Source organism: Emydura macquarii, unplaced genomic scaffold, assembly GCF_026122565.2.
Source record: "Emydura macquarii macquarii isolate MOO-44397 ecotype Brisbane River unplaced genomic scaffold, CSIRO-AGI_Emac_v2 contig_1876, whole genome shotgun sequence".
Classification (NCBI taxonomy): Eukaryota; Metazoa; Chordata; order Testudines; family Chelidae; genus Emydura; species Emydura macquarii.
In genome coordinates this window covers 12,303,393-12,323,109 of record NW_027132013.1, presented here as the reverse complement: position 1 = coordinate 12,323,109, position 19,717 = coordinate 12,303,393, and the positions used below count along the sequence as shown (strand labels likewise).

The 19,717-nt window shown below is 42.5% G+C and overlaps 2 protein-coding genes across 4 annotated transcripts in view; both read left to right on the top strand.

Annotated features, from left to right (window-relative positions):
• PHF21A (PHD finger protein 21A) overlaps window positions 1–19,717 on the top strand; it is a 263,268-nt gene that overhangs the window by 34,420 nt on the left and 209,131 nt on the right. The window contains exon 2 of one of the 3 annotated variants that reach the window (XM_067557628.1): window positions 18,891–19,015. The exons of 1 other annotated variant lie outside the window; for it this stretch is intronic. The gene's annotated coding sequence lies outside the window, so the exon portion shown is untranslated. Of the gene's footprint in view, window positions 1–17,353; window positions 19,016–19,717 lie in introns of those variants that run through there. One more of the 3 variants, XM_067557631.1, reaches the window with a different exon arrangement.
• On the top strand, window positions 9,618–10,679 carry LOC137159592 (uncharacterized protein F54H12.2-like). Its single transcript, XM_067558084.1, has one exon. The coding sequence runs from the start codon at window positions 9,618–9,620 to the stop codon at window positions 10,677–10,679; it is 1,062 nt and encodes a 353-aa protein (XP_067414185.1).

Below are 19,717 nucleotides of genomic sequence, written 5' to 3'. Positions count from 1 at the left end.
GGGTTTTAGCACTTGGCCAATTTGTGTAATGTTACTGCTTTTGTGAAGAGTTCTGATCTAGAATTTTTTTTTTTGCATGTCTTGCCATTGTTTGTTTCTAAAATTTTGAAGATAAATTTTAGTGTTATGTTTAGCGTGGATGAACAGAAGTATTTTTGGGATAAATAACCTTTGGTGTTTTAACAGTGGCCTCCTTTAGAAGCTTAGGGCCAAATTCCGCATTCCAATGCATGTGTGGTGCTCCTGCTGCAGTCAAAGTTGTGTGTAAACAGGCAAGGATAGAATTGGACTCATAGTCTGAAATCTGTGTGCTTTGGAAACTCTGTTGGGCTGAGTGTTTTTGTACTGATGTGTACGTGTAACTCACCGAGTAATGTTAATGGGAATCACTTGCCAGCATCAGTGGGGAAAATAGAAAGAAGTTCTATACATACATCTGACTGAGGCTTACTCTTATTTCATTGCACTAGGATTTACAGATAGATCTCCGTTAATGTTAGTAAGAGTCATTTGCACAAATCCCCACACAAAAATAAGAGCAGACCCCTTACACTGTCATGAGGATAACTGGTTTGATCTTTGTTGTTGCTGATGAGTTTTTTAGTACTGGTGCTTCTGACTGAGTTATTGAAACGTGAACCCTGTAATCCTGGGATAGTGAATGATTTACAAATTACAATCTAATTTTTTTTGTTAAATCTTGTCAAAATCTTACATGCCTGGGGCAAGTTTTTTTTTTTTTTAAATTGGCAAACCATGTTAAAAATCCATACTTAATCATTTTCATGGCATGCAGTTATTATCATTATTTTTGGTACTGCCCACTATGTGTTACGTGCTTTCCGTTTAAGAAACATGCTCTGAGTAGCTGATAATGTGAAGTCAGAAAGGAGGTCAAAGGAAGCCCCATCTAACATTTTCCCCTTTTACATGTAGGGGCTTCCCTACATAAATTTATAGGTCACTGCTAGCTTTCTCTACAAACAACAAGGTTCACTATAAGTGCAGCAGAAGTGTGTCTTGAAGACGTTTTTAAATATGAACAAGGTAGGGGACTTAGAGATGATCTCAAGGAGGTTGTAACATGCATGGGGTCAGCATAAAAGAAGGCATAGAGGAGATTGAGTGAAAATCTGACTAATGGCAGACGAGATTGAGAGCATGAGGTGGGGAACACAAAGTTTGACAATGGATAATAGGTAGGGAGAGGCAGAGTTATGTAGAGTTTTTAAGGTGGTGACAAGAAGCCTAAACTTGGTGTAATATCATATGGGAAGTCAATAGAAGGATTCAGTAATGTGATCAAAGATAACTTTAGCGATGGCATTTTATACGAACTGAAGGGGAGTACTGTATGTGTGTGCATGTGTGTTTGTTTGGGAGGCCAGAGAGGAAATGTTGCAGTTATCAAAACAGGATATAATGAGGGGATAAATGAGGGAGATGGTTATGGTGAAGAGGAATGGACAGATCTCGGAGATGTTGCAGGGGAAGAACCAATAGGATTATTGGTGGCATAGTTTTAGCACAGTTTTCCTGATTAATATGGACAAAAAGGTTTGTTTTGTTTTTTTTTTTGTTTTTTTTTCCCCCTGATATCCATGCTACAGGGCCTGTCTAATTTTTACTGAGTATATAACTGAGTCCACATACAACATGGTTCACAGATATTTCCTAACATGTTTCAGCTTTGCTCATGAACAGAACTGTAATTGGTTTTTAACACTTACTCTGCTATATAGATGGGATGGCTTTACAGTGGCTATGTAACTGGGTCAGTCAGTCCTACCTGTCAAGTCTGTGCACAAAGACTTCAAAAGTGCATTGCACCATGGGAGAAACAGTCACAATCCTCTAACTTTTGCATGAACAGCAAAGGCAATATGGGATATCTGCCCAGAATTTTCCCAAATGCATTGACTTAAAAACAGTTGTGTTGTGAGGTGTGTGGATAGGCCAACACTGTTAAAGCACTACTGTGCTGGGAAAAAGGTTGCTGTATTCACTGAATTGTGTTATCGTGTGCCTGACACAGTAAGAGCTAGGACATGATTATGCTTCATGTGGGTCTACTTATAGTGTGGAGAGAGCACTAAATCATCATGTATAGGCAAAGCCTCTGTCAACACTAGTTTCAAATCCTGTTTAGAAATACCCTGTTTCTAGAGACTGAAAAATATCTGTGATTGGAAATACTGGGCTAACCATGACTTTTCCTTTGTATCCCATCCTTCTTTCTAATCGTAGTTTTTTGGTTACAATAAAGTACATTTACATTTTATAACTTAAAGCTTATAATAAGTATCTGATTTTCATAACAGAAAACTTTGTTATATAATATATTTAGTATGAAGATTAAAAGTGCTATCTAAAAAGTGCTGTACAAATATTAAATATTTAGGCCCCAGTCCTGCAAACACTTGTCTGTGTTTAACTTTAAGCAAGTGTGTTGTTCTACTGAAGTCCGTGGAGGCTACTCATGCTTATAATTAATCACAGATAGAAGTGTTTTAGGATTGGGGCCTTAATTTTTACAACACGCCTGTGAGAGATAAGCAAGTATTCTCATTTTAGAAACTCTGATAGAGAAGTTAAAGTTGACCAGAAAAGGTGGGCGTATATATGCCTTTTTTGTTTTTATATATAAAGAAAGCCTAAAAAGAGTATGAGTGATGTCTTTTTATTCAGGAAAATAAACTTTTGGGGATTATTCTTGCTTGTTTGTACATTAAAAATATGTTGTTTCCCCTGCTTTTCCTGGAATATTCTAGGAAATTGTAGGATTATGGTTTTTCAGAAACTGAAAAGTAAAACCTGATGGAAAATGAGGGAAATGATTTTTATTAGGACTATTAAAAGCTTTGGTTTTTATTAACAATTGTTTAACTCAAACGAAAGAAATTCTTTGACTTAAAAACTTCTGTTTAGCAGTATTGCCAACCTTAGGTGCTCAACAGTCGAGTCAGGCCTCAAAAACCATGATATTGGCCTAAAAATTTTAAGATTTTTTTTTTTTAATTGGAGGTTTATTTTGCCTTTTGGTTTTTGATCTTAGAGGGTGCACTTGAAAACATGACCCAAACATTTCTCTGCAAATGTGAAGCATTTTTTTAAATGAAAGTGGAGATTCTGACGAACACATGGCTCCAGAAGCCAAGGCTTTCAGAAAAACAGCAAATATTGTGAGACTTGACCTTGTTTGTTTAGGGATGAGAGAGCTTGCAGTTTATATCTCTGGATCCTTGAAGGGAAATTTTCAGCAACATGGAAAAGACAGGACTTGATAGTTCTGAAATAAAACATTAGCAAGTAGACATTTTCTCCCACTCACTTTAAAAACAATCAAACAAAGTAAAACTCTCAACTTTTCATGCCTTTGTTACAGGAGGAACAGTAGCAACCCATATATTTAGGTTGCCTGATATTTTTGAGTATATACATTTTTTTTGTTTTGTTTAAAGCACACTGGATTCCTGCTGCAAACCATGGAGGCTTTAAATTTGGCAGGGAGATAGTCCTGGAATCATAGAAGTACCTTGGACCTACGGAAATCTAGTTAGATAGGGCAAGCGATGAGTTGTTTAAAATTGCCTTTACAGCTGCATGTCATAGAATTAATTACATGTCCCTCGGAAATGACTTGCTATAAACAACTATGTAAAAAAGAATGTTAAGACTGCAATCAAGTACCCAAAAATTAGGAAATGCCAGAATTAAGTTTGCCTATAAAAATCTTAAATCTGTTTTCTTTTGCATATATATTATAATAGTCCTTAATTACATTGTTATATGAATTAGAATTAGGAGTCAGTATGTCCCAAATCCTAATCTTGGCTCTGCTACTAACTCAGTGTGTGGCCTTGAGCAAGTTACATTGCCTAATTTTTTCTATTCTGTGAAGTAGGGCAGTAACACCTATCTACTACACGGGAGTATTATGAGGATTATTTAGGCAATATCTTTACATAAAGTACTATAAAAATACTAAGTAATTAAAAAAATTAAATTCTAGTGTCTTAAATTGAGAGCCCAATTACTGAGGCACTCAACATTATTGGAGACTTTGCAAATTTTGGCTTTAATCTCTTTGTGCCTCATTTTGAGGTAAACTTCCTACTACTTCACAGGGTTGTTGCAGAGAAAAAAAAATCAATGTTTTTTAAGATCAGAATTTTCTATGATGCTTATCACCATAGTATCTGTGAGAAAACCAGTAATTCTTTATTCACTTCAGGGCTTGGTTAGTGTACAGTAAGTAAGGCCTGGGGCTGCACGAATGATCACGGTAAAAAGAAATATTGAACAGATGCCTCATTCCCTAGGCGACAGCCATCCTCTGTACTGAACTAGGCAGAGTTCCTGTGGGAAAAATAGTATGTGATCATGTAATTAAATACTGCATCATAATGTATATATGCACACAAGGACAGAATTAAGGTTGCATAGGCAGTCTTAATTCTGGCATTTCATAACTCTTGAGTTCTTGACTTTTCAAATCCTAACATTCTTTTAACACTTCTTTAATGTAATACATTTAATGAAGAAGTGAAGAGGGCACAAGCCTGTTTTTCACCTCTTTAGGTCATCTTTTAGTGACTTGCTCAAGGCACACACAAGTCACTTTACGGAGCCTGAATTAGAACTCTGGAATTTGTGTTTTGCTGTCCTTTGAGTTCATAGATGCTCTCAGGCTGGGGATTACAACTCTTCGCCTCCTTTCCTCTTTCCCTCCCTCTAGCCCAAATGGCTACAGAGAAGTGTGTGGGTTGTAACCATCCTTGCCCTTCCCATATTACTATACTGGAAGGGGGTGGGGTACTCACTTGATGGAATTGGGGCCCCAATATGGAGGAGGAGCATTACAGCACTGGGACATCCTCTGTCTCTAAAAATGGGTGATTCCTTCTTTAAAACAGAGAAAAATATGTGTTTTCTTGTACTTCCTACAAATGAATATTAAGACTTGCTCACTCTAAGGTTGTAGTTAGAGGTCTTGTGAAAGCTTCTTTGCTTAGCTTTCTACAGCCACAGCCTTTTATATCACTCAGACATAGTCACAACTTTAGTATGTTGTTGATGAAAGGAGACCTATTGTGTTTGTGGTGGTTAAATGATCTCATGTGTGTGCGCTTTAGAGCCAATGAAGGGGCTGCTGATGAAGGAAAAAAATGCAACCAAATGTGGGGTTTAAATGAGAGAGAAATAGTTATAATTTGTGAATTAAGGCTTATCTTGAAATAGCTGTCAGTGATGTGGATATTTCAAATCTTGTACTGCTTACATCCAAATTACTGTTGTATAGGTTGCTCAGTGGACCCTTACACAGAAATCAACCCCCCAAAAAAACTTCACTTCACCAACATTTAGAAATTGTTATAACTTTCCTTAAAACTTAAAAAAAAAAAAAAAAAAAAAAAAAAAAAAAAAATAATAAATCCAAGTGCCATACTAAGGAAAAGATTAGTTCTAAACGCACAATCCAAAAACTCTGACACTAAGAGGATATGCATATTCACTACGCAACAGTAGGCATTAAATTTCCTGCACAGATTCCTCCCCAGTTCTGTAAATAGATTAGCCAAGTGCAGTCTGTCTCCTGCATTTGCATTGAGTCCCATTGACTTTGGTGGGAGTGCACATGATCACATGAGTCTTCGCTAATGCATCTAGTTGTAGGATAGAGGCCCAGAGCCTAAGCTCTACAGTGGGATACTATTGATCATGTTGTAAGATCAGGGACTAAGATGGTTTCTAGTAAAGTAAAAAGACTGTTTTGGATTTTTAGTCTGTGACAAAGTTAGTTGAGCCTAAATAAAAATGAGAATGCACTTGTAACCATCCTAGTAAATATCTTAGAGCAGAGCTATTTTAATTGAAGTATGTATGGGGTCAGGCCCTAATCATGCTTGGACCCAAGCTTTGCTATAATTTATTGTCTCATAGACGTATAAGAAACAATGATGGTCAGTGGTACAAGGGGCCTATCATCAATCAAACGTTATCCCTGTCCACCTGTTACTGGAAGTCCCGCCCCATCCGCCCACCCGTCACCAGAAGTCCCGCCCCATCCTGTCACCTGACTTCCGGCCTGACCCGGGAGACCCCACCCCTTGACCCTTAGGCCCAGTCCCCTCACCCTTAAGCCCCGCCCCTGTCACTGGAAGTCCTGCCCAACCAGTCACCTGACATCCGGTCCCACCCCAGGTTATGCCTTCTGGGTCAAGATGGGCACCTGACCGGAAGCAGGTGGTGTGACCCCTCCAAGAATGCCTCCTGCCCGCTCCCCACCAATGGGAGACTTTCGCCCTCTGGGACCGCCCCGAGAGCGGGATTGGACCCCAGATGGCCACTTGACCAGAAGGAGTGGTGTGATCCTTCTGCCAATCGGTGTACTTTTCACGCTGAGAGCGGGATTGGCCCAGATAGGGCACGGGGAGGAACGGGGCGCCCCCTCCGCCAATTGCAGCGGGCTTAGGCTGTCCCAGAAGGGAAAGATGCACCAATCAAAGATGGGGTGGAATCTCTGGGGCTCGACTGTTGGTTGCCGCCCCCGGAACTCTCGGGGCCTTTAAAGCGTCTCGTTTTTGAGACCGCGTGGTTCACAGCTCGTGGAAAAACGCCGAGAGGAGAACATGGACACCTTCACCCCTCCCGTGAGGCCTTTGGAAGTTGTTTTGGCTCCTGGGGGTCTTTAACTGCCTGTGGAGAAAACGCTGCACCAGCGACAGTTCTGAGGACAGCCCTTTGGCTCAGCTTTTGTTCGACATGCCAGAACCCAAAACCTGAGCGACCGTGAGCCAGCCCGATGAGCCTGACTGCCTCACGTTGTTCATCCCTACAGAGCCATCGGCGGGGCAGACTGAAGGAAAAGACGCGGCGCAGGTAAAGAAATGAGCATGGGTGGGGAGTGTGAGGGGATTAGTAACCAATCCGGGTCGTGTAGATCTAAAAACAAAAACAAAAGCTAAGCAGTAGAGACTTACAGCTATTTCTTTTCTGAAAATCTCTTGACAGGTCAACGATGCCTTTCTACGGGCCTTTGAGAACCTACACATCGGTAGCCCTGTGAGAGTAAATCAATCATGCGTCAGCTGTTTTTGCTTGTGTGTGAAACACCTATCTGAGAGGGAAACAGCAAAATGGAAGAATGAACCAGCTCACGGGACGCTGTAAAAGGGCGTGTTAAACCAGGCGGTTAATAAAAATAGTTTAAATTTGTCAGCGTGACCATGTTCCTCCATACTTGTGTTAGAAAACAGGTATTACGAGTGACAGCCATGTTAACGCAGGCGGCTCTTTTAAAAAAAAATATATTACACCCCTGGGGAAATTGGGAGCTTCGGAGGGGTGAACTCTCTTTTTCAAGCACCTGAAAAGTATAGTGAAACTTTGAACAGGGGAGCAGTAACAGCCTGGCTGTTGAACCAGGACACTTACACAAACCATCTTGAATACGTTTTAAAAGAACAAGATAGTTGTTTCTGATGTGGACGCACAATGGCAAGCAGATTTGGTGGATATGCAAAGGTTCGCCAAACACAACAGCGGTTTTAAGTACATCTTAACAGTGATAGACATTCTATCCAATTATGCCTGGGTCTTAGGCCTCAAAAACAAGATGGGCGGCAAAGTAGCTGAGGCCTTTAAAGGTATTTTCAGCGAAGATCGCGTGCCTCAGAAATTACAAACCGATCAGGGAAAAGAATTTTTAAATAAACCTTTAAGCAGGTTGTTAAAGCAGCACGGTGTTTGCCATTTTGTTACTAATAACGAAGTCAAAGCAGCGGTTGTGGAGCGATTTAACAGAACTTTAAAATCTAGGATGTGGAGATATTTTACCTCCTGCAATACCTTTTGCTACATCGACACGTTACCTGAGTTTATAAAGAGTTACAATCGGAGCTTTCACAGAGCCATACGCACCAGACCCGTCGATGTTAACCCCTCAAATTCTCTGAAGGTGTGGAAAACGGTATACAGAGACGGTTTAGAAGTAAAACCGGTTGTTGTCCCTTTTAGAAAAGGCGACTACGTGAGAGTATCTAAAACCAAAGGAGCTTTTGAAAAAGGTTATGAACAAAGTTTATCAATGAGATATTCATATTGGATGAAGCCTTAATTAAGGGACAGAGACCTGTATACTGATTAAAAAATTACGTGGGCAAGACAGTTGCTGGATTTTTTTTTTACCCTGAAGAATTAGAAAAAAGTGAACCCCAAATGGGACAAGGTTTACAGGATTGAAAAAGTTCTAGCGGGAAAAGGGAGAAAAAAAGCAGCTGTTGGTGAAATGGTTGGAGTGGCCCGAGAAGTTTAACAGCTGGGTGGAAGCTTCTCAACTCTGCGACGTTTAGACGCAGAAGAAAACGATTACTCCTGTAAAGAGAGGGGAAAGAAAATGAGCGATGGGGGCTTTTACGTCACTTCGCTCAGCAACACCAGCTTTGGGGGTTTTCCCCAAAACACCAACTCGAACTTTACCGTGCAGCTAATTAAACCCTTGGATCTCCCAGATGCCTGGGAGGTCGGTTAGTGGAAATACAGTACACGCACAGCTGGAACAACATCAACGAAGATACCCTTTTCAAAATCACCTTTGTAGATAAGAAATGGAGTTTCGTCCTACGACGAGGTTATTACTCGTCCATGGCCAAATTACTGGATCATATGAACAGCACCATGGCTCGTCACACCGGGTCACCTGAGGTGGTCATGAACTATGATCCCGTGGGTAGAAAAGTTAGACTTAAGACTGCTGATGTTGCTTATATGTTTTCTTCGGTCGGAAAGCTGGCTAATACTCTGGGTTTGTACCCCAAGAACAGCGTCCATAAAATCCCCTTCTCGGCAGACATCACACGGGGGTTTCAACTCTTTGTATCTGTACATGGACATCGAGGAACATCAGTTTGTGTGGGACTTTTCTGTTCCCCTGTTACGCTGCATTCCCATTCGAGGAACGAATAACGAGTTTATCACCATCACCTACGATAAACCGCATTATGTCCCTGTCAGTAACCACCTCAACACCATCACCATTGAAATAAAGACAGACCAGAACAGACATGTCTCAATTCGCTCCGGCAAGGTGATCGTCAAGCTGCACCTGTGCTCCCAGAGAGAGGGAGGCTTCTAAAAAACAAAACAAAACAAAACATGGTGATCCTAAAAAATTACGGCGACCCCACTGTCTACAGCAACTATTACAGAGCCCAGGCTGGATATGTCCTTCCCGGTTATCACGGGTCCCCTGTGATATATGGTGCTGGAGTGGGTGGAATATTCTGTAGCCTCTTCAGAAAAGCCATACCGCTTTTGAGGAGTGGGCTAGAGATTATTAAACCCCACGTCAAAACCGGGGGGAGGCAAAACGTGGTAGGCAACGTCTCCCGGGCTGTTTTGGAGAAGGTGAAGAAACCGCCTGCGCAGGAGGGGTCGGGGTTGATGTACATTAAAAGGAGAAAGAGAAAGAGGAACGTGTCATACCCACGACGCACGGGTCCCCTGAAGCCCTTTAAAAGAGAGGCTGTGACGCATGGGGCCAGCCATAAGCGAAAGACCAAGGGAAAGCGTAGGAGACGCTCACCACCTGGTAAAAAAGACATATTTTAATCAACATGGCTTTCTTTCACTGCGGGTCTGAAGAGTGCGCCAAATCTGAGCTAGACTTGTTCCAAATAGCCCCCACCCAGACCAGCATCGAGAAAAGCATCTACATCGAGGTGCCACTGCTATTGGCCATTACGGAGGCATCCCATCTCAGCTTCTTTATAGCCGAGAACGGCATAGATTATATGGATTTAAACAACACACTTCTGTACCTCTGTTGTAAGATCGTAAAGGGAGACGGAATCGCCCTTGCCCGCGACGCCGTGGTGGGCCTGGTGAATTACCCCATGGCTTCTATTTTCAGCCAGCTGGATGTCATGCTGGGAGACCGCTTCATAAGTCAAAGCAATGACTGTTATCCTTACAGGGCCTTTATAGAAGCGATGCTCAATTACAGTGTCGACACCCTCGCCACGCAATTTTCTGCTGGCCTCTTTTTCAAAGACACCCCCGGACAACACAAAGACACAGCACTGGACAGCAAGAATCTAGGGTTTGTCAGGAGGCCAAATCTGACGGCCCAGAGCAGGATAATAGAGCTGTTGGGCCATCTGCACAGCGACCTGTTTTTTCAAGAAAAACTTTTGTTGAACGGCGTGCATGTGAAAATTAAACTGACGCGCAGCAAAGATGCCTTCTGCTTAATGGGCAATGGAGCCGAAGGCTATAACCTGCGCATCGTCTCAGCGTTCCTTTTTGTGAAGAAAGTACGGTTGGCCCCGGGCATCCGCCTGGGGCACACTGAGGCCCTGCTCATCGCTAATGCTAAATACCCGGTGGACTGCATGGGAATGGAAGTGATTAGCATCCCTGCAGGCAGCAGGGTCAGTAACCATGAGAACCTATTCTTGGGACAGCTACCCAAAATGCTTGTTTTGGGTTTTGTGGATAATGATGCCTTCAGTGGAAGTTATGCTAAAAACCCCTTGCACTTTAAACATTATGATATTAATTTTGTGGCCTTGTACGTGGGTGGTGAACAGATACCCACCAAGCCTCTGCAACCGGACTTTGAGGCCGGGTGCTGCATGAGGGAGTACATGAATCTGGGACAGACAGTAAACACATGAAAGATTGTGCGCTGCTCATCGACCATGTGGAATTTGCACAGGGTTACACATTGTTTGCCTTTGACCTGTCTCCCGACCAGGAATGTGCTGACCACTATTCCCTGATTAAAACCGGGAACCTGAGAGCAGAAATACGTTTTGCGAAGGCTTTAACGGCTACCTTCAATATGATTGTGTATGGGGTTTTTGACAACGTCATAGAGAAATCAGAGCAGAAATGTTCTTTGACTACATGTGAACATGGACACCGTGCAGCTCTTGTGCGTCTTATCAGCGGACCCTGACACGAAACAGGGTTTCTTAGATGTGTTCCCTAGCGATTGGCTCCCCGACGGCAAGCTGTCTTGGAGACCCCTGGGTTTGGTGGTCAACACGCATCCGCACAACCAACTGGGTGAACGCTGGCTGGCCTTGTACCTGAAGAAGCGTGACCACTGAGAGTTTTTTGACTCATACGGACACCCCCCTCCCCCCCCCCCGCCCCAACAGCGTGTTGTTTCCTAGAAGCATTATGAAATTTTTAAACAAAAATGCCACCGATATTGCATTTCACACTAATTACAAGACCCCTGTTTTGTCGCCTGTGGCTATTTTTTTTTTTTTTATTTTTTTTAAACACCACCATATCAAGGGTTTACCTTTTGACCAGATTTTAAAATTGTATTCTAACAACTTAGTGCAAAACGACCAGATGTTGGTGAATTTTGTAAGAAATATAAAAAGTAAATTCTTGGGCGTGCCTGGTCTTGCTCAAAACATGTTTCAACAAGCCCAGACGTGTGTATCTTGTAATGACTTTCATAGCTGTATTTCTCAATAAAGCGCCCCTGGCGAGGGGTTTAAAAAAAAAAATTGATGTCTGGGTTTTTTTATTAAATTGTTTAAAGAAAAAAACATACTTTTTTTATTTAAAGCAAAAACATTACCATTTTAGAGCATGAAAAACATTACACGCTGAGCCATTCAGATCTTTTAGCCAGCTTTTGGTTTTTAGGAGGCAAAAAAGGTTTATGATCAACCCTGGCCGCGGTCTTCAGGTGCTCCAAAAGACCCCTGTTGGCCACGTTGCCCATGATGGAAGATGGTGTGTTTAGTTCTGCCATGATGCCTATCAACACGTCCCATCCTTTTGGTTCGTGCTGGGAACGGAGCGTGTTTGGGTGACGGCCCTGACACACAAGCCCCTTTATTGTCCCACGAAGATTTATTTTTATCCTGTCCCAGCTTATTTAGCAATATTGTTGCATTTTTCTTATAGCACTTACCGACACTATGCAATACTTCCTGAGCAACAGGGTCAAAGGTTTTTGGTGGTTCTAGGAGCGTGTTCTGTTCCTGTTTTGGTAGAAAGAGACTTATTTTCCCTTGAGCCACGTCGCGCTGCTTCATGTACATTAGGTACCTCTGAAGCATGGTGATGTATAGTTTAGCCTTTTCATGTTCATCTAAGTCAGTCCTCTGAAGAACAGACTTCATTGCAGCATCCAGCAAGCGAGTTGCGGTCTTTCTGATATTTTTCTCCGGGGGAGCCCTTAATTGCTTCAACTAGCGGCTGGGCACCAGGTACGTTTTTTCTGCGTGCTCCATTATTGATTAGTCAAAAGGTCAGTTGGTAGAGGGGTAGCAAAATGTAACAGAGGTCCGATAAACCCTCTGGACTGCTTCACCAGATCCTTTTTTCTTTTAAACGAGACCCTCTTATTACAGAGAGTTTTTATAAACGTGCGTCTCTTTTTCAGCACGTGCCCTTGATTCTATGTCAAAGGTATGTTTCCTTTTAAAGTATTCAATGCTATTTCTGAGATGGCCGCCACTAAATCGTCAGAAGCCGAACACAGTATAGCCTTCCTTTGCTGTGGGGATGATTTGCTAAGTAATTTTAAAAGGACCAAGTTTATTTTCATGCAGCTGGACATGTTTTCGGCCAGCCAGCCTGACTGTTTAAAAAGGACCTACCGACAAGTCATCTCTTTTTATACCCGGCTGTTGTTCTTTTTAAAGCGTAAACCTCCAGCCAGTCTGGAGGGAAAAGACTGGTTCTTGGTCTATAAGCCTCTGGTGTGGAAGCGTTTAAATACACCACCAGGTAGCCGTAAGATTTTTTTGGTAGCATCCTCAAAAGCTTCTAGAAAGAATTGTGTCTTGCTGGGGTACATTTGCTGGGTGAGCGTGGCGATTTGTAATTTATTCCTGAGGTTTTTTTAACAGAAATGTGTACTTAGCGTTTAGGTCAACCGTGTGACTCTTTTTTCCCTGACAGAACATGTTCTGAACTATATACATAATGCTCAGGTTCCTGTAATGCGCATACTTGGTAAAGGTTTCTCAATTTCATCGCTTTCACAAGCAGAGTTCATCAGATCGTCTATGATAATCATATTTACTTTATTTACTTTACTTTACAAATGGTCATCGTCAAAAGAATCGGGCAGCCCCTCTACAAAATTGATGAAGGGATATTTACCAAGCAGTTCTTTATACAGAGGCTTCCAACAACTGTAACACCACGTGATGTTCTCACGCGTGACAGACAGCATTTGCTCGGTGTTATCCAACATGTTTTTTATAAAGTAACTTTCCCCACAGTTGCTAGGCCCCACGAGAATTACAGAAAATGGGTGTTTCCACCGCATGTCCATTTTTTCAAAAGCTGTAGGGCAGCGTTTTAAATCCTTCTCTGAGGACCCTCTTGTTGTAAACAACTTTCTGCGTTTTCTTACGCATCTTTGTCTCTATTTGCCATTGGTTTTTGTTCCTGACGATAGAGGGTTGCTGCACCTCTATTTTTTTTGGAGGTGTTTTCCCCCAGGTCAGCGCTATAGTGCAGGACCAGATCTTTCAAACTGTCAAAGTTGATCTTTTCACAGTTTGCTACGTTCAGGGTAAACCCTTTGACTTTCATACAGGCCTTTCCTCCTGACAGTTTGTACTCGTACGTTTTCGGACCGGCTGATACAAACTCGGTGATGTGCTGATCTGGAGGGATTTTGCCTGTGAGGTCCCCTAAATAATCCCCCAGAGGGGGATTCCCGTCACCCTCCCTTTGCACAAATATCACCGAGTCCGTGTCATGGTACAAGCACCGCTCTTGCAACCTGTCTAGCAGGTTGTACAGTTCCAAACGGGCATAAGTGGTGGTGAAACAGGCAGTGAAGACATTGGTATTGCCAGAGACCGAGTAGCGGTCTTTCGCATGCTTCCAAGACACGCATGCTGTTTCATCATCGATAAACCCGCAGGACGAAACCTCGTAATTGGGGGAAAGGTACCCAAAGAGTTCATTGGGGTCTCTCACGATGCTGGTCTTGGGCAGGTTTGTTCTTTGGCCAAATTTACCCCACAGAGAATTTAAAAACAGTTTAGCGATTTGACGCTTAGCAGGGTTCATGGTGATTTTGTGCGGGTGTAAACGCACACCTTCTTTCTGATAAAAATCATTAACGTACTTATTTTGCTTTTCTTCGTCCGCGCACCAGCTGGGATACCCCGAAGCAGGTGTAATTTTATGTACTCTGAAAAGAGTTTGTCAGATTTTTCTTTGAAATGCCAGATTTCGTAGATTTTTGCCACTGCGTGCCCGTTCACTACAGCCGCGTTCAGTTCCACCGTGCACCAAGTCCCCAGGAGGGCCCGTTCCTCGTCAGTGTGGGTGCACGTCTCCCGCTGCTCAGTTTCCGCACAGGTTTGACATAGCTCCCTATCCATTTCTATCACCACCTCCCATTCATGTCCCCAGAGAGTCCTGACTACATATCCTAGTCTTTTCAGATAGTCGATCTTGGGCTGTGTTTTGTAATAAAGAAGCCCGAAAGTTGTCCCCATCATAGGGTTCAGGGCTTTTTCACGGTAACAGGTGACGCAGCCGTGAAAAAAACACCCGTTAAACTCAAAGGCCGTGCGTACCCCATCAACGATGGTGTAACCGTCTAGAAAGTAGGGGCCTACCTGTAACTCCCTGCCCCGTAACGCGTGACGTATCTCCATATTTTCTTTGTGAGCGGTATACAGCAGCCACTGAATAGATGGGGTCAAATATCTCTTTTTCTGCCGGTGATAGTTGTCGGGAGGGAGAAGGGCTACCATGTTAGACTCTAAAAACATAAATCTGGACATGGCCATGCAGACGGATGCCAGAGTTATGTACTGGAAAAGATCTACACACGGTTTCATCTCCACGAATGTGCTAGAGCCTCTCTCTACCACATCTGACTTGGCCGTCATTTTCATGATCTCTTCTCTGTACAGCATACAGGTCTGTCTCAAAATTTTGACATCCTGCTCACAGTAATACGCAAGCTCTTTCTGCAAGTCAAACATATCGTTTTGGTAGTCCTGGTACTAGTTGAGAGAGTCTGCTTTCTTCTGGGGCATCATGCTGTCGATGCTGTAGTGCTCCACCCCGGGCACAGGTCCCACATAATTTTGGTTTTCTAAAGTGTTAAAAAAGTGTGGGAAGTACCCTTTGCTGCCTTCAAAACCCATAGCCTGGGGGAGCTTGCTAAGCTTCATGGGCAGGAAGTTTAAAGAATCTATAAAATGGATGCCCAGAGTCTTAACTTCCACGCACAACAGTTTACTGCCCTGAGCTATCAACTCTACGCCCATCTTTTCCTTCAGTAACTCCCTGATGGCAAAGTAAGCGTTGTAACCTTTGGAATTGTGCGCTATGAACATGTAGCCCCGAAACTTTTTGCTGATAAAGGTTTGAACAAAATTAGAAAGGTACTCGCCACCCTTGAATTCCCAAGATTTTTCTGGCTTTACGGACATAGCGAAAATGTAATTGGTCACGTGCAACCCCGTCTCCTGCGTGCACTCAAAATTGTAAAAAATATACTTTTCTGACTTTTCAGGCCTTCTAATGCTGTCCATAAAACACAAGTGACCATCTACACCACCGGTGGTAAAACCGTGACACTGCTTACAGCGCTGCCCTTCGCACTTATGCCCTTTGTCCACGTAAGATTGACACTTATCGCACAAAGTTTTAGACAGGCATTCAACTTGGTTTTTGGATGCAGCTTCTGCATGACCATCAAAACACTCTTGAAACCGACAATACAATCTGCAGCTAGGACATCTCAATGAACACGTCAATGAACACGTCACGCTCAAGCAGAGGCGGCAATGGTATCCGCAAGAGTGGTCGTGACTGAACACCATGTGGCAAAACTCAGTAATTTTTTGCCCCAAACAACCTTTTCACATCCAAAACCCCATAGTAATGTTCATCATGCTGCAGGATGAAAAATGTCTCGGGGTATACCGGACCCACCGTTTTAAAAAAAAACAAAAACCCACCTCCCTTTCGTCTTGTAAAGCACCACCTGTATGTTGTCACGCAAATGCTGTTCACGTGCCGCCATGTCACTGAGCATAACCTTTCTTTGGTCTGACCAACCGAGTTTTTCATGCAACTTTCTCGCCCCATCTAACAATTCTGCATCTGTAGGTTTGCAGTTGGACATGACGGCCAACAATTAAAACATATCACCGTGTTCTCAACTACTGCTTAGCTTAGCTCAAGGCCTGCCTAACAAACAACAATTCAAGTGTTAAAAACACACCACCTTTAGCACAAAATAAAAAAATCCCCCCAGAGTCATTTAAAACACCCTTATCTCTAGCCCAACAGTAACTCAAACTTTAAAAAAAATTAAAACACGCCATCAAAATACTTTTCAAGAAACACACTGCTTAACTTAGCTCAAAGCCTGCCTCACAAACAACAATTCAAGCATTAAAAACACACCACCTTTTGCACAAAATGAAAAAAATCTCCACAGTCAATTTAAACACACAAAATAAACCCTGGTCTCACCAACTTTTAAAAAAAAACATTTTAAAACACAAATTCAAAAACCAATTGCAAATATTTATCTTCCACCACATGGTAAAAGCAAGCTGGCACATGTGTAGCTGCACCTTTTGAATGGAAGAACAAGCATAATTTGAGTTAGTATGATACCACAAATGCATCAAACCCTCCACCCTGCAACCTATTTAATACCCAGGTTTTAAAAAAATTTAAACAGCATTAAACCCAACTATATAGTTTAAAAAATAGGGGTTTTACCTTGCCCTTGTGAAAGGCTGCTTGAAGGTGCTGTTTCCATGATCAATAGATCACACTGCAATAAAGACACGTATCATCCTTAGTAAAGATAGCATGAACAAAAGAGTAACATTATATAATATATACATTTTTCGGAGTTAAGAATAAGCAGCATGCCTAGTTCAGCAGCAGCAGTTCAAATAGTGTCTGTTAGGAGAAAGAACAGTCTCCAAAAAAGCTGAGGTTTTTATACCATTCTGAGTCTTTCAAAGTCCAGTTAGCAAGTTGATTTAATCACTACACCTCTTTAATTAATGGATACCCCACCCCAAATGTTCCCTTCTGTAACATGCACAACTGGTTTTTGAGACCTGTACAACTGGGATACTTTTTTTTTTTTTTTAATTTTTAAATTAAATTAAAATTTTTTTTCCTATTTGAATGAAACTGTAGGGCTTTCTTATAGTATTAAACAGTAATCGCCATACATAACAGTCCTTAATGTTACTTTGTAAAGCAGCGCCCCCCCCCCCCCCCCCCCCCCCCCCCCCCCCGCAGGACCTTGCAGATATCAATGAATGGCTTGGGTTGTTTTTTTCTTTAATGATTAAAAGTTTTGAAATAAAAATGGGTGTACCACAGCCATAGTAAGCACCCATAGCTTTTAAATGTTTGATTGTTCTTACAATATTTTTTAAATAAAAAAAATATGCTGAAACTTTAAAATAAAATGGATGTACCACAACCACAGTACACACTCTACAAATAACATTGATTGTTATTACAACAAATGCTTTTTTAAAAATATGCAAGGTATGGTGGAGGCTTTGATTTTTTTATTTTGGTGGTTGTTTAATATAGTATTTTAAACCTGTCATGACTTTGAGTTGCTAGAAGAAAAAATGACCCACCAGTTCCTTAGGCTTTATTTTTTAAACTGTCCAATTGTGTTCTACAAACCCCCAAGGTAATATTTAAACTATCCAATAACATTCAGCCACCTCCCTTACTGTGAGTGAGGCCCAGCAGACCTAATTACCTGATCACTAACTAACCCTGGTGGAAACAAAGGTTGGCTTCTTGGAATTCAGTGGGGTGGAGTGATGAGTCAGAGCCATTGTACTCAGACACATGTCTCAAACATTTCTGTTTTGTACAGATGTTTTTTCCTTTTATTTTAAACACTTTTTTGGGGCTTCCCCCCCCAGGTTTCTACTACACACATTTCAGCTTTTTGCTGTAAATACACAAAGACACACTATCTGGGTTCTCACAAAAACGTTTTTTATTTAAAAGACATGCAGCCATCTTGAAACATTTATCATTATTTTATTTATATATATATAATGTAAGGCCCACACAGACCATCTTACAGAAACACAGATAGTCACAAAGCCCCATTTCAATACTTTTATTTACAGCTAACACACCTGATATCGCATGTAGGGCCCCTTGCCATTCTCTAACTTAATCCTTTTGAATTTCTTATGAATAGTGTGCTTCCTAAGTAGGACTCTGTAACTTTTTGTGTGGACCAGACGATCCATATAACGCTCTAAACAGCCATCCTCTGGTTTGGTCATTTTCTTTAAAACACTGCCGGGGTCTTGACCGAATTGCACAGCCTTTACCAAGGTCAACCCTTGTGCTAAATGTTTTTGAGTTAAGCAGAGACATTGCATAACATAACGTATGCCAATGACAGAGTTCAACAAGCTTTCAAAACATAGTTCAGCACACAGGTCCCAAAGCTTGCAGTTTATATCCTCTGAAGTGCAAGTCACGCAGTCATGGTCCCATTGGCCTATGACACAACCCTCACAATCTTCAAAAAGTTTTTCCCTAAGACCGTGATTAAGGATAGCATAAACAGCAACACATACAATAGGCTGCATGACTTTTTTATGCTCACGACATGGCACTGGCTCAGTTTGTTCCATGCCAAGACTCCTCTTAAACTCCACATAGGCATCATAGCACTGGAATGGGTTACCTAGAGAGGTGGTGGAATCTCCATCTTTAGAGGTTTTTAAGCTGTGGCTTGACAAAACCCTCACTGGGATTATTTAGATGAGGTTAGTCCTGCTTTGGACAGGGGCTTGTACTAGATGACCTCCTGAAGTCCCTTCCAACTATGATTTTATGATCATCCTCAGGGTCATCCTCTTCATCGATTTGTATCGGAGTTGAGCAGAAACAAGACGAGCCCAATTCATCTACGCTGCCTGATGCAACGTTGTTTGGGGTCACCTGTCGAGAGATTTTCAGAAAAGAAATAGCTGTAAGTCTCTACTGCTTGGCTTTTGTTTTTGTTTTTAGATCTACACGACCCGGATCGGTTACCAACCCCCTCACACTTCCCACCCATGCTCGTTCCTTTACCTGTGCCGCGTCTTTTCCTTCAGTCTGCCCCACCGATGGCTCCGTAGGGATGGACAATGTGAAGCAGTCAGGCTTGTCGGGCTGACTCACAGTCGCTCAGGTTTTGGATTCCGGCATGTCGAACAAAGGCTGAGCCAAAGGGCTGTCCTCAGAACTGTCGCTGGTGCAGCATTTCCTCCACAGGCAGTTAAAGACCCCAGGAGCCAAAACAACTTCCAAAGGCCTCACGGGAATGGTGAAGGCATCCATGTTCTCCTCTTGGTGTTTTTCCATGAGCTGTGAACCACGCGGTCTCGAAAATGAGACGCTTTAAAGGACCTGAGAGTTCTGGGGGCAGCGCTGCCGCCCGACCAACCATTGAGCCCCAGAGATTCCACCCCATCCTTGATTGGTGCATCTTTCCCTTCTGTGACAGCCTAAGCCCGCTGCAATTGGCGGAGGGGGCGCCCTGCTCCTCCCCGTGCCCTATCTGGGCGAATCCCACTCTCGGTGTGAAATGCACGCCGATTGGTGGAGAGGTCGCACCGCCCATTTCTGGTTAGGTGGCCATATGGGGTCCAATCTCGCTCTTGGGGCAGTCCCGGGGGGTGAAACCGTCTCC

Excerpts from the sequence above, each read along its gene's own strand:
- LOC137159592 (XM_067558084.1), top strand. The coding sequence starts at position 9,618 with ATGGCTTTCTTTCACTGCGGGTCTGAAGAGTGCGCCAAATCTGAGCTA.